The sequence below is a fragment of the Saccostrea echinata genome, unplaced genomic scaffold (assembly GCF_033153115.1).
Source record: "Saccostrea echinata isolate AGI-Se365-2 ecotype Australia unplaced genomic scaffold, CSIRO_AGI_Sech_v1 ptg000054l, whole genome shotgun sequence".
Classification (NCBI taxonomy): domain Eukaryota; kingdom Metazoa; phylum Mollusca; class Bivalvia; order Ostreida; family Ostreidae; genus Saccostrea; species Saccostrea echinata.
Genome location: NW_026889803.1, coordinates 43,379,924 through 43,393,722, shown reverse-complemented (window position 1 = coordinate 43,393,722; position 13,799 = coordinate 43,379,924). Strand labels below are relative to the sequence as shown.

Sequence of the window (13,799 nt, the reverse complement as noted above, 5' to 3'; positions counted from 1 at the left end):
GTCAAATTTTCGGGACGCCCTGTCCCTTCCTCAGGACAAAGAAGAAAGTTAAGAAGTCATAAAAACAAAGGAAATAGAGAAACAAAAAACAACTAGCACTACTACTAAACTACCAAGCACTACATTTTTACAATGTTACGTGTTTAATTTGAGTTTATAAACAGTTGTAAAAAAAAAAAAAAAAAAAAAAAAAAAAGATATCCGGACTGCTGTGAAATACGTCCGGTCTGTCGGGTATACTCTGGTGAAGTACAATTTACAAATATACATAATTGAACGGATTAATTATCGCTAATTAATTACGACCATGTATAATAAATCATGTAAATAAAAATTTTAAATACCTCTGATAAAGCAAAAAAAGTGTTCTGTTGATATAAATGATATATATGATTTCTTGAAAAATATCAATGAAAGCGATAATGAAGAGAACTATACATATAGTAATAATGCACCATCCGTCACAAATGCAACCCATGCCATATCCGACGAGTTTCTGAATTCTGTTATTCGTGAAAATGATATACTAGAAGCTGTAACAAAAATTAAAAAAAAGGTAAATCCGCTGGAGTTGACAATATCCTGAATGTGCATATTTCATCAACGTTAACTACATTTATGCCAGTCTATTTAAAAAATTTTAACATCATATACGAAAGTGGTTTTGTTCCCGAAGAACGGTTGATTGGTTTAATTTAACCTCTATATATATATATATATATATATATATATATATATATATATATATATATATATATATATATATATATATATATATATATATATATATATAAGGAGACCCGACTAAACCTGATAATTATCACCCCATAACATTGCTAAGTTGCTTAGGAAAAGTATTTACTTGTATACTAAATACTAGATTGGAAGCTTATGCAAATGAAATTAATCTACTTAAAGAAAACCAAGCGGGTTTTCGGAAAAATTATTCTACACTCGATCATATCCTTACCTTACAATTTTTATCAAATATCTTGATGCAAATATCTTGATGCAAAGAAAAAAGAAACTATTTTGTACGATGGCCGACAGCGGCCGCCACTTTTGTTTATGAATATTGTCATTTTGTACAGCGCTTTTGTCAATTTTAGTTGACAAGTTACAACTCAACTAGTAATGCAATGTGTACATGTACAATTCTTACACTGACAAAGTTCACCTGCGAAAAACATTAAAATTCTTTCGTGGGATATGAAATTAAGATACATTAAACAGGTGACTTGATAAAGATAATTTTATATAAGAACGTGCATTTTATTGAAGTTCACGCTTAATTGGTCCGAGATCCTATTTCCCGCTGGGCATATTGTCGTCATTTCGTAGCGTTTCACACCAAGAAGAGGCATTGTTTTCTTAAAATGTAAGTATTAGAATTTAACTTCGAACATACTTTGAGAATTTTTTGGAGGGTTTAAATTTAAATAATGTATGGAACATGTGACCTTGTGCAGAATTCTGACCATCCTTTCCGATTTAGGATCATTTTATATAATAAAGTAATTGAAAATGAGATTCACTCACACACAGAAACAGTATAGCAAATTACTTGCACTCCTCCTAGTCGTAACGGACAAGTTGTCTTTCTTTGACTTCAGATAGAGAGAAAGAGGAGAGATATTTTATAAATAGTTACAAATATCTATATAGTACTCGTTAGCATTCCAATGTAATATTCTAAACACGGCATGAAGAAAAAAAAATACCTGCATAATAAACCTGTAAACCTGTTATAAGTATGTCCGAAATAGATAATAGAACAGAACAGAATATTTATTTGTAAGTAAGAGCCCAAAATAAATAAATGTGAAATGGTTACAATAATCAGGAAAAGACATGCCAATGGAAAGTATAACAAATAGTACATAGCATTGCTAATTGATCTTGTGACAAAAATTATTCTTTTTAAAAAAGTACAATAATCTGTACAAGTACATGATTACTATAACATGTTATATTTAATAAATTGACTTTCCTTGTCTTCACTACTGAACAACCAAATACATTTTGTTCACTATCTGAATGAATTTGTAAATAAATTTGATTTTAATTACTCGAAATATTTCTTTTCTTTGGTGATTTTTTTTTCACATGTTATAAAGATATGGGTTTCAATATTTATAGTGGTAGAATTATATCTGATACATACATGTAAGCGATCATCTAGGGATATTAGTGAACCTACCCACTTCAATTTGTAACTTTTGAAAGAAAATTTTTAGTCTACATAGTGATCTTCTATGGCCAAAATTTTAACAGGTTACATTCCAGACGAATGTTTATAAATGTTTACGTAACCACAGTTCCTGAGTTCGAATTAATAAAACTATATTTTTCAATTTTAAAATATGCTTTCAAAGCTTTTTCTTTAAAGAGGTCTGGCTCCGGGGCCATAAATCTTTGATGAGCTCACTTTTGATCTCAGTTTCACTTTTACATAAGGAATTTATAGTGGAAAATTGAGACTTAGATCAAAAGTAAGCATTTTTAAAATGTATGATAATTTAGTACCGGATTATCTTATGGACATACTTCCAGATATGCGACGTAATACTTATAACTATTCTACTAGAAATGTTCAAAATTAAGATATTCCGAAATGTAGATTACAGATTAATAAGTCATCGTTTATTCCTACTGTAGTTAATGAATGGAACTCATTACCACTTGAAAAAAGAAACTTACAATTGATGTCAAATTTTAAATCTAAAATAAGTATTAAAAAATCTGCCCCATCAACATATTTTGAATATGGTAACTGGCAACTGAATGTTCTCCAGACCAGACTTCGACATAATTGTTCATTAAATAATGACCTTTACAGACGCAATTTAATCTCAAGCCCTTTATACTCATGTGCGTATCATTATTTTTTTGTATGTCAAAAGTATAAAAAAGCCAGAAAGGAATTTTTAGATATTTTTTTATTATTTGATAAAATTCACATTTTAGATACACATGTCTTATTATGGGGTATAGAATCACTGAGTGCTGTGAAGAATGAATGTCTTTTCTCTATTGTTCAAACATTTATCAAACATTCTGGCAGATTCACATGTTAGTATTAGTATTAACATAAATATTTTTATTTATATATGCATGTATTTATAAAATTATATGCATGATTCTTTTAAATGCATTGATTTGTTAATTTTGCAAATATTGAATACTTTGAATGTACATATTCAACTAATTTAATCTTTGTAATTTACATGTAGGGAGAGGGCGTAATAAGTTTTTAGAACTTGTGCCCAATCCCTTTGTAATTAGAAATTACAATAAAATATGTTCAAACCAAAAGTGAGCTCATCTAAGTTTTATGGCCCCGGAGCCTGATCTTGCTGCATGAAAACAGTTAGATGAAGTCCAAGATATTTATTGCTATAGAAACATCATTCTGGAACAAAAGTTTTTGCTTAATATTACAGTCAGCCTTATTAAATTTAAAAGATTAAGAATTTTTTTTTAAAAATGTTTACCTTTAAACACCAATCAGATAACAAGTTGGAACCCCATAACTTTATTTTAATTAATTCTTTATGCTTATGTATAATTATCAGGTCTAATATTCCAATTCGCTGCTTGGATGATGAAGAGGAAACATTAATTTATTTTCCAATCCCGGAAGATAATAAGCTAACTCTAGAGGACTTACGTATGTTTATATATATTTTAACTCTTTCAATGTAATAAAGAAATGAATTTTTCTAAAAGTGCACAACGTACTTAAAAGCTAGACATTTCATTTCGAACAGGAAGCGCATTTCCAAATGCAATTTCTGTCAGGTTTAAAGAAGATCACGATGATAAACAACACCATATACTTTGTCGAGAGAATGTCTTCTTGGAACCAAATGGCGGATGGCAAGTGTCAGGACGAGTTTATTTGGTTGTTAACAGTGGACCAGTATCTTTGTCAAGTGTGTACACTTTTGATATGAACCAGGAGCTTTATTTTATCAATCCCATTATTCAATGTGATTTCCTTAACGGAGGTCGTTACTCGTTTTTCTATTTCACTTGTAATACTCTGTATGATTGGATGATAGGCATGCATTTTAATCTTTATCAAAAGCAAAAATCCTTAATTTCTAGTTTAAATAATATTTATTCAATAACTTTTTTACAATAAAAAGTCGCCTTTTAAAAACAATAAAAAAAATTTCTCTGATTGTTGGAACTGGAATCCACGATTGTAGCTGTAACAGAAAAAATACACAACCCGCATAAGCCATCAAAGAAAAACATTTTATTGATTATATCTATGTCTCTATAAATACTCCTATAAAGTAAGTTCAATATTGCATGTAGGTACATCATTGTATGTTTCATTGATTGAAAAGCAGTTAAAGCACACTATCTAAGATTTTATACAGGTGGCCTGAAAACGGCGTTTACTGATTGATAAATAGCCATGATTTTCATAGGAAATAATGGATTAAATATTCCGATGATGTAAATACTAATCCATAAATTAAATATATCAGGTTATAAGAACTCCATTCATTTTTAATTTTTGGGGATTTCGGCAACTACGGATAGGTAAAATACGTACAGTATTAGACAGATACAAGTACATACAGCAAAATAAAATCATGACTTACAAACAAGAACCTGGACACAAGAAACATCATTTTTTTTAAAATCTACTTTATTCGGTAGAATAAACTGTGTCATTATATTCTCCTTGGAGAAGTGGACAGACATAGCCTACATCCACTTGGATTCTATTATTATTTCTATTAATGTTTGTTGTAAGATGTAAATTACTTTGGGACAAATTATTTCTAAAGTGTTAATTAATAAAAGCAATTCCTCTACTATCCAAAAATGTCAAAGATCCTCATTGTAAAGTTATTTAGTCCCCATCGAGTCGTTAAATCAAGTTTGTATTTTTCTCTGTTCAGACAATTCTTCGAGATTTGGAATGTTTCAGTCGTACAGAATGCAACTAGCATCTAGACAGCCAAGCAGACATGTTCACGTAAATGAGAAGAGCAAAAAGCAAGATAAAGTCATGGCAAGTTTATTTCGTATTTGAAACAAAATTAAGGGGGGGGGGGGGAGAGAGAAATAGCGGCCGCCACTTTCTGATTAAGAAAACCGTCATTTTGTACAGCATTTTTGTCAATTTTCGTTGACAAATTACAACTAAACTGGTATGTTAAATGTACATGTACAGTTTTTACACTGACAATTTCCTCCAGCGAAAAACATTAAAATTCTTTCTTGTGATATGAAATTAACATACATAAAACAGATGACTTGGAAGAGATAAGGTGCTTTGTAATGATTTTTCACTCTTAATTAGTCTGAGATATCGTACCCTAGATGTTAGATGTAAAATTGTCATTTGTCATTTTCTTTCTTGCTGCATCTTAAAAAAAATCTAAGGATTATCACAATTATGTGGATAAATACAGTTTTGTTATGGATACACATCAATATACAGTACCAGCCAGACCCAACCTGACACAAAGCAGTCCCAGAGCAGTCCCGGGGACTGCTTTCTGGGACTGCTTTAGCAGTCCCACAGCGGTCCCAGAGCAGTCCCAGAGCGGTCCCAGAGCAGTCCCACAGCAGTCCAAGAGCAGTCCCACAGCGGTCCCAGAGCAGTCCCACAGCAGTCCCAGAGCGGTCCCAAAGCAGTCCCGGGGACTGCTTTCTGGGACTGCTTTGGTGTCAGGTTGGGTCTGGTTGGTACTGTATCGCATACATGTAGTTTATGAGACAGCTCGATTCTACCAATTATGCAGAGGTAGAGCAACAGGATTTAGCAGCTATACATGAGAGCATCCAGTCTAAAGTTTTTGGATTGTATCAAAAACAAAACTTTAGATACGGAAATATACCCGTTTTTTTAACAAGAATAAAATGTCAACCTTAAATGTGGGAGTCTGTGTTTGCTCCTTAAATATATAAAATTAATAATCAAGTGTTTGAAACACTTTTAAAGGCCAACGCAGCCTCAAAAGTATTCCACCTGGTCGACTAATTATTTTTCTATGTGTCACGACCAATTAAAATAGCTATACATGTACTATGATGAATTATTTTGTGCACATTAATAAAAAAATAATTCATACACCAAAGACATCGTCACGTCCCACTATATAGAAAAATCAAATTTCTTATAGACCCAGAAAAAAATGGTTATCTATGATGTGACTAGTACGTACACCAACGTGGGATTTTTTAAATTAATTACTACAATCTGTCGAGGAAGCATATCTAGCTAGAAGCCAATACTAATCTAGAATTACCTCGCCTGTTTTATGTATCTACATTTCATATCACTTGAAAGAAGTTTAATGATTTCCTCTGGTGTATATTGTCAGTGTAAACCTTTGTATGTACATATAACATTACCAGTTTAGTTGTAATTTGTCAACAAAAATTGACAAAAACGCTGTACAAAATTACAATATTCTTAATCAAAGGTGGCGGCCGCTGTCGGCCATCGTAGAAATAACCATCCGTGTACATTTTGTAATTGCATTTCGAACTTGTAGTCGTGTTACAAGTAGTTCTGTGCAGACATATCTTGGAATATTGATGTTTACGAGTAGGTATTAATTTATTTGGAGTGACCAAAAATTTGAACTGTTACATTTGATTCCTTTTCAGATTTCTGTTGGAAATGGATATTTCAAAAATGGGGTGTTTTGTAAGATGTCTGCGCTTAGTCTGTCTGGATGCGGGGGAATGGTGATAGTTGGACCTTTCTCCAAGGAAGGAAACGTGTCAGATGATATAAAGAATGCAGCCTTTGAGAAATTTTCTGATCAAAACAGAGTGTTCAGACAAAAATACAAATCAAATGAGCTATTCCACTTATTATATCCGGATGGTTCTATAGTAAACAAAATTCCTGGATCCGACGAACCCTTCTCAATTAAAGGTTACAGGGACAGTATTGACCCTCAAAGACGATTCGATAGGCTTAGATTATTTTTGTGTACGAAAGGTAAGGGAATACTGTATTCACCAATTTACACTCATAGCACAATTCCAAATTATTTTGAGCGAAAGGTATTTGAAAGTGAGAGAGAGAGGGGGAAAATGGTTTACGTATAAAGACTAAAATATTGGCACACTTTCAAGAGCTCCACAAACCTCAACTATAACCTGCATATTAAATACAATGGTAATGATGTTTCCAACGATGAATCTTTTAAGCTGACTATGAGGCAAATCAACATTCTGAGGATATTGAAATCATCAGCGATTCCTCGTCCTCCGATGATTTACCAGAAATATTGCCTTTGACCTCCACTCCTAAAGAAGATGAAAATAAAAAGGGACTACTGAAACTGGGTCAGTATTCAGATAGGGTTCATAATCATTATTTAACCGAAGAAACCTCTTTGGTATGCTGTATGGTTAGAACCCTTCAAATAAATTTAATCAAAGACATTTTGTCTCCATACTGTGAATGATTCAACGGCATACTATAAAACCTGGCCTGGTCCCTTTGGAATATATCTTGAGATTGTTTTCAATGTACATACTTTGGAAAATACAAAATAAACTTTGAAACACTGTTGTAAATAATCAAGCAAGACTATTGGTAGTGCGTCAGTATGAAATGTTTTCAAATCATATTAATAAGAAATCTATGAGAACTGATTGATCGATAATCAATAAAATAAATCAGATGGTGGTGGATCATGATTATTTTAACGTACACATTTAAAAATCAACAGAAATATATTATTTATCTGTTTTAACTTTGAAAACTGAAACCAATAAAATATCAATAAAATCAATCAAAATTCTGAAAAAGAAATTTTTTTGGTGTGTGAGGCCAACAATTTTTTACAGAAGCCAAATTTGAGGCCAGGCCAACTTTTGAGACCAGGTCTGGAGCCAAATTAGAGGCCAAAATAGAGGCCAGGCCAACTTTGAGGCAAAGCCAGGTCAGAAGGGCCAGGCCAAGTTTTATAATATGCCTTATTCAACGCCACTATATGAGGGTTAAGTATGCATATAGCTATGGCCAGAGCATGGATATTTTTTAACAAATCATTTAACATAAGTTGGCAATTTCAATCATGACTATTCGTAAATATGCCAAAAAGAGAGGGCCGTGGCCATAACAGACATTCACTGCGATTAATGAACTGTTGACAACTCATATTGTTCATTGTCTTAAATTAATTTCTGACACGTTTTAGGGAGAAAAACAGGTTATTTTCAAAAAGTTATCTATCGAGTAAAGATCAATTTCATTGTATGCAATCTATAACAATGGGAATGATATATTCGTACACACTTCGGCTCTTTAGGTTAGTCAAACTTATAAATCGGATAATTAATAGTCTTTTATTATTTTTGTATCAGAACTTATTACTTAAGGAATAGATAAAAATAGTTTCGGAAAAGTGAATATAAATGTTTAAAATATGCACCGATTACCATGACATTCATATATGTATGAATATGTATGTATTTGTTAATTGTAGAGTGACAGAATCCATAGACATGGAGGAGCCTGTTCCGGGATCATATGCAATGCCATCAGAAATTCCGTCATATTTGGCGGAAAAAGTTTTAAAGTAAGTGTTCTAACTGACATTATTATTTTCAATACTTTAAGAAAACAATTAAAAGTAAACAAGATATGGGTATGCATTTAAAAAAAAATTGCTAAAATATCACATGTTTTGTATGTTTGAATTAAAAGTTACATGTATTAATTCATGTTTCAATGAATGCTTCATTCCGAACTTCCATGCACTCACATACAGTTGATATATTTTTTTTTTCCAGAACACAGTCCTCTGATCCAGTGGAAATTCTTAAAGAATATCAGTCCATCTACATGAGGGGACGGCCACTGGATATATCCCACGAGTCGGTGGTCATCGAAGGAGAGACCTGCTCTATTTTTGTTAGTCGCGGTGACATATTCCAGGATGCCATTGAGGAGTTGCAGCATCTTGAAAACCTCAGATATCCCTTGGAAGTAAACTTCCATGGGGAGAACGCCGAAGATTATGGTGGACCTAGGAGGGAATTTTTCGAATTGATGCTCACTGCCATCAAAGAGAAACTTGTGTCAGTTTCAAATGGTATAGTCACCTTGCACTTAGACGAGGAGGCACTGGCGCGTTATTACTATTATTACGCTGGAATCACAATAGGTTAGTCAAAATTAAAATTTAGAATAACTCAACGGATTAATGTAAAAGTTAACTATTTTTACCCTGGCATAAATAACAATAATGGCAGAAAATAAATACCGAGATATATCAAAAAATCTTGCAAAAATGATCGAACAAGGATTCAATATCTATTTTTAAGCAAAAAGGAGGTCATACAGCATTATTATATGTCACGTATTTTTAAGTCAGCCTTTTTCTAAATTTATTATTTTATTTGTTTATTTAATATTCTGCAGTATTTATATAACTCCCGGTCACTCATTAGGAGTGACGGTCATTTGTTTATACCCCATCACTCCTTAGGAGTGATGGTCATTTAGTATATATACGGGTACTTATTTGATACGAGGACAGTTTTTTCATATAGTTCTGTTGGGAGATACTTCGCTCAAAAATTGTTCCAGGATTAATTATACAGTGTTTTATTGTGTTGATTTTGGATGATTCTTAACTATGATTATGTGTAAATAAAATTTAACCCGATACTAACTTTTGATTTCCAAAGCAGGAGTAAATCGCCGGGAGCGATTAAATACCTGGATTACGCATTGAGCGTTTACTTATATTTTACATATTATTGCTACCTGCAATAAGAAATGGACTAATTAATTTATCTGATAATTGCTCGGACGTTACATATATATTTACCTTATAGATGTGCAAATTGCTATTTTCCTTCTTTATTTATCTGAATTCCAGGTCTGAGTGCTATTCAAGGAGGGTCATTAGCTGACTTTCTGGATCAGCTCTTCCAATCTCCGGAATCAGAGCAAAAAGACCAGTTCGTCCGGGGACTGGAAAAGACAGGGCTGATTCAGGTACATCTTTGATTTTATAGTGTTTGCCTGCTGGTTACTAATGTCTCTAAATTATGAAATTTCCCGCTTTTAATAATATTAAATTATTTACGACTCGTTTTACCGTGAATTATTCACAACGCACTTTTAGTCGTTTAATTCCGAAAGCCCAATAGTGCAAAATAAAAAATATAAATAAAATAACTAAATTTACAAAATAAAGAACAAAATTGTTAAATGAAAAAAAGAAGAAGAAATTACAAGATTAAAAAGCGAAATAAAATACGGAATTTAGATGTGCATGGTAAGGAAGTGAACCCAATTCCAAATGTGTTGTAAAGCATTATACTATAGACCTGATTTTGTTGCGACATTAATACAAGTGTGAAAACATCTGCATATACACTCAGCTATTCCCGTATCAACAAGCATTCTGAGAGTATTGCATTAGCAATACTAGTCCCCTACCGGCAAGTGCATGTAATCTGGTTCCCGTTAAGAATTGAAAATGCCATAATTCTGTCAAAAATTAATGAAGCGGGACGAAATGCGAACTTGATCTATAACTAATCAAGGTAAAGCCACATACCAAAAATCAGCTCCATATCTACAAGCGTTTAGAAGAAAATTGCGGAAAACCCGTAAAAATTGAAAAGGCCGTAATTCCGTCAAAAATCAATGAAGCGGAAGGAAATTCAAACTTGATCTGTAACTCATCAAAATACACTCACATACCAAAAATCAGCTCAATATCTGCAAGCATTTAGGAAAAAAGTGCGGAAAACCAAGTGGGACAGACTGACAGACAGACAGAGGGACAGACAGACAGACAGACGGACGGACAGACAGACAGACGGACGGACAGACTCAGAGGAAACCTATAGTCCCCTCCGGTTTCACCGGTAGGGGACTAATAACATAACTAGATGGATCGAGTAGACGGTCACAATAGGGGAGATATCTAATATGCTTAGAGCTATGTTTTTTTTTTTTTTTTTTTTTTTTTACATTAATGTGAAGTATGACCAGTCAGATGAATTGGCCAGTGATTCTAGAAAAGACGATGACAAGTTAACATTAGCTCTCTTAAACCCTCAGCTTAAAAGGTCTAAATATCAACAATGAATCTGGACATGAAACATCAAAGAGATTATGCTAATAAATTGACCAAATATTTAAGATAAACAAGTCCATCTATTTATTAAGATTCTGCTGTTTACAACTGCTGAACTTTATAACATTTAGGTAATTCCCATGGCTATAAACGTCGATCATTTGTCAAATTTATCGCACAGCACAATAATGCTGTAAAATAACACGTTACCGATCAGATTTTGTGGGTTTGTTTGGCATTATTAAAAGGGTTCAAGAAAATAAGTGCAAAAATTAAATAAGTTTAAGTGTTTACAATTAGATATTAATGATTGCTTACTTCATTAAAAATGAGCAAAACACTTCTATAGCTAATTTCTTGGTCATTTTATAAAAGCTTAAATAGAAGTGAAGCACCATAACTATATGTTCTCTCAAAATAATGTATTCTTAATCTGTGTTAGTTGTGAACAAACAATGCACACACTTGCATAAAAAATCCCCACAAAGTTATCAAGTCATTCTCGTTATTGTTTCAGCAACCCAAGATTTATGGTACACTGATAGGGCGCTAGGTTAAGTTTGGAGAAAATTCAGTAATAAAAAAAAGTAGTCTGGGTCATATTACGGGGAGGAGCTATTTCAAATCAATTAAAATTTTTTCTTCTGCGTACCATGTGTTTTTTTTTATAACAGAGCTAGCCCACGTAGGTTGCTGACATATCTATTTATGTGACTCCACTCCAGATTGAATCACAAGCATGTCGCTTCGCTAACAGATTACCTTGCCAAAAAAAAAAAAAAAAATCACTGTTTGGATGCGGACAAGGATATAATTTATATTCCAATTCCATATTGAAATAGGAATATTTTTAAAAACATAGTTGTATTAGTAAGAAACGTCTTTCTCGTCAAAAAGCATTTCAACTGGCTTCTTCCCGTTGAATCCTTGTGGGGTTTGTTATGAGTCCATAAAAAATGCATATCACTGAAACCTGTGAACGATGTGGAATTTAAATTCCGCTCAATAGCGCGTTAGAAATACGTGTGCGTTATGATTCAATGATAGTCCAAAAAATTTACAATTCAAAGCTTACATTTATTTAAAGATGTTTATTCAACTACATGTAATTATATTGAATGCTTTTTAAATACTGATTTAATTCCTGGTAGTTTGATTACATGTCGTTCTTTGAATATACAGATTATGCCTTTTTAAATGATGCTGGTACATGTCCTTAGAAAAAAAATTAGTATATACATAAAACAATGTTTTACAGTTGATGAGGGGCAAAAGAACCCTGAAGTTCCTTTTTCGAAGAATTGAAAATATTGTACTCACCGTACAAAAGTTTATCAAAACATTCGAAGTCAAGTTCAGCGAGGAAGGGACTAATAGGAGGAGGGTTGAAGAAACAATATACATGTATAGACAATTCCTCAAATACGTCAGAGATGTCTACGGTACGTACTGCAGTGTTCAGTGATTCTCTGACGGAAAAAAAGAAGAGTTCGAATTTATCCGCTGTTGTTAGGTATTCCGAATAAACAATGCACCTAAAAATTATGTACTTTTTGTTTATCATATTAAAGTAAAAATGTTAATTTAAAGGTATAATTTTTTTCAGCTGGAAGACGGGGTGACAAGGTCAGTCTGGAAAACATTCTAGCTTTCGTAACAGGAGCAAGAGAAATACCTGTGTTGGGATATGCTATACAGCCAACAATATTGTGTTCCAGCTGGAAGAGGGGCGGTTTCCAACCGCGACAACATGTATAAATAGACTATTGCTTCCTTCGGAAGTTAACTTTGAAATGTACGATTTGGCATTTGTTAACACCCATTTTGGGTTAAACTACGAATCGAAAACATCTTACTTAGGTCAGATTTATCAGCGACCCGCACAAGTATCCCACACTGAAAAAACGTAAAATCTTGACAGATTTAATTCATACAACACTATCACACGAAAGAAATGCTTACCCACCTTTTTCTTAAAATAATAAAGTCATCAACTGATATCTTGAGTGATAAACTTATTGAACGTATTTCCGCTGGCATACTATATAATAGTCCAAACTATTTTAAAACTCTAATTATACCTTTGTCAAAAAAGAATCAATTGATGCAGATTACCAGATTTTACTGCCACCAAGATAATCCTTGTGATATAGAAATCTGGTAATATCATAAGAGAAATTTAATGTCAATGTTATAATAGCTTTCCGTACTATATATATGTTATTGATAAACAGACGTATAAATATTTTATTTAACGTTTTGTTTCTTTGATTATGTAACAATCAGATAATAATTTGAGGTGATCCGTCTCTTACCAGTTAAACATGTACTTTTCTGCTGTAGATATCTAATTAAATCTGTCAGGTGTTTTAAGTCGATGTTTTAATTTCACTCAGCCTCTTCTCCAACAAAATAAAATCAAGGCAAAAGCTGTCCCCTCAGTTGACATTTTGAGGTAATTGGTTTTTATCATTCCTTAATTATATTCAATTTTCATTTCTCGTTTCTCTCTTCGTGTTTTACACATACTCTACATATGCATGTCAGACTGGTTTTAATTAAAATATCGCGTGTTTACCCTTTTGTCGACCAAGCAACAAAAATTGACCCTACGCTAAGGTTTATATTCCTCTTTTCATTGGAATTTTTATTTTATGCCCCCATAATCAAAGAATTCGGGGTATATAGTTTTTGGTCTGACTGTCC

General features: G+C 32.7%; 1 protein-coding gene across 1 annotated transcript; it reads left to right on the top strand.

Moving 5' to 3' along the window:
* Positions 1 to 6,488: 6,488 nt before the first annotated feature.
* Positions 6,489 to 8,577, top strand: LOC133204908 (uncharacterized). The gene is made up of 5 exons (XM_061340650.1): positions 6,489 to 6,982; positions 7,195 to 7,392; positions 7,843 to 7,934; positions 8,193 to 8,230; positions 8,481 to 8,577. Exons 1-5 carry the CDS (start codon positions 6,688 to 6,690, stop codon positions 8,575 to 8,577), a joined length of 720 nt encoding a protein of 239 aa, XP_061196634.1. The 5' UTR covers positions 6,489 to 6,687.
* The last annotated feature ends 5,222 nt before the right edge of the window (positions 8,578 to 13,799 follow it).

Bases quoted from the DNA above. Each gene is read 5' to 3' on its own strand.
- LOC133204908 (XM_061340650.1), top strand. From the start codon at position 6,688: ATGTCTGCGCTTAGTCTGTCTGGATGCGGGGGAATGGTGATAGTTGGA. The intron at 6,983-7,194 runs GTAAGGGAATAC...GAATCTTTTAAG, and splicing joins ATTATTTTTGTGTACGAAAG to CTGACTATGAGGCAAATCAA. The intron at 8,231-8,480 runs GTAAAGATCAAT...TGTTAATTGTAG, and splicing joins TTCAAAAAGTTATCTATCGA to AGTGACAGAATCCATAGACA.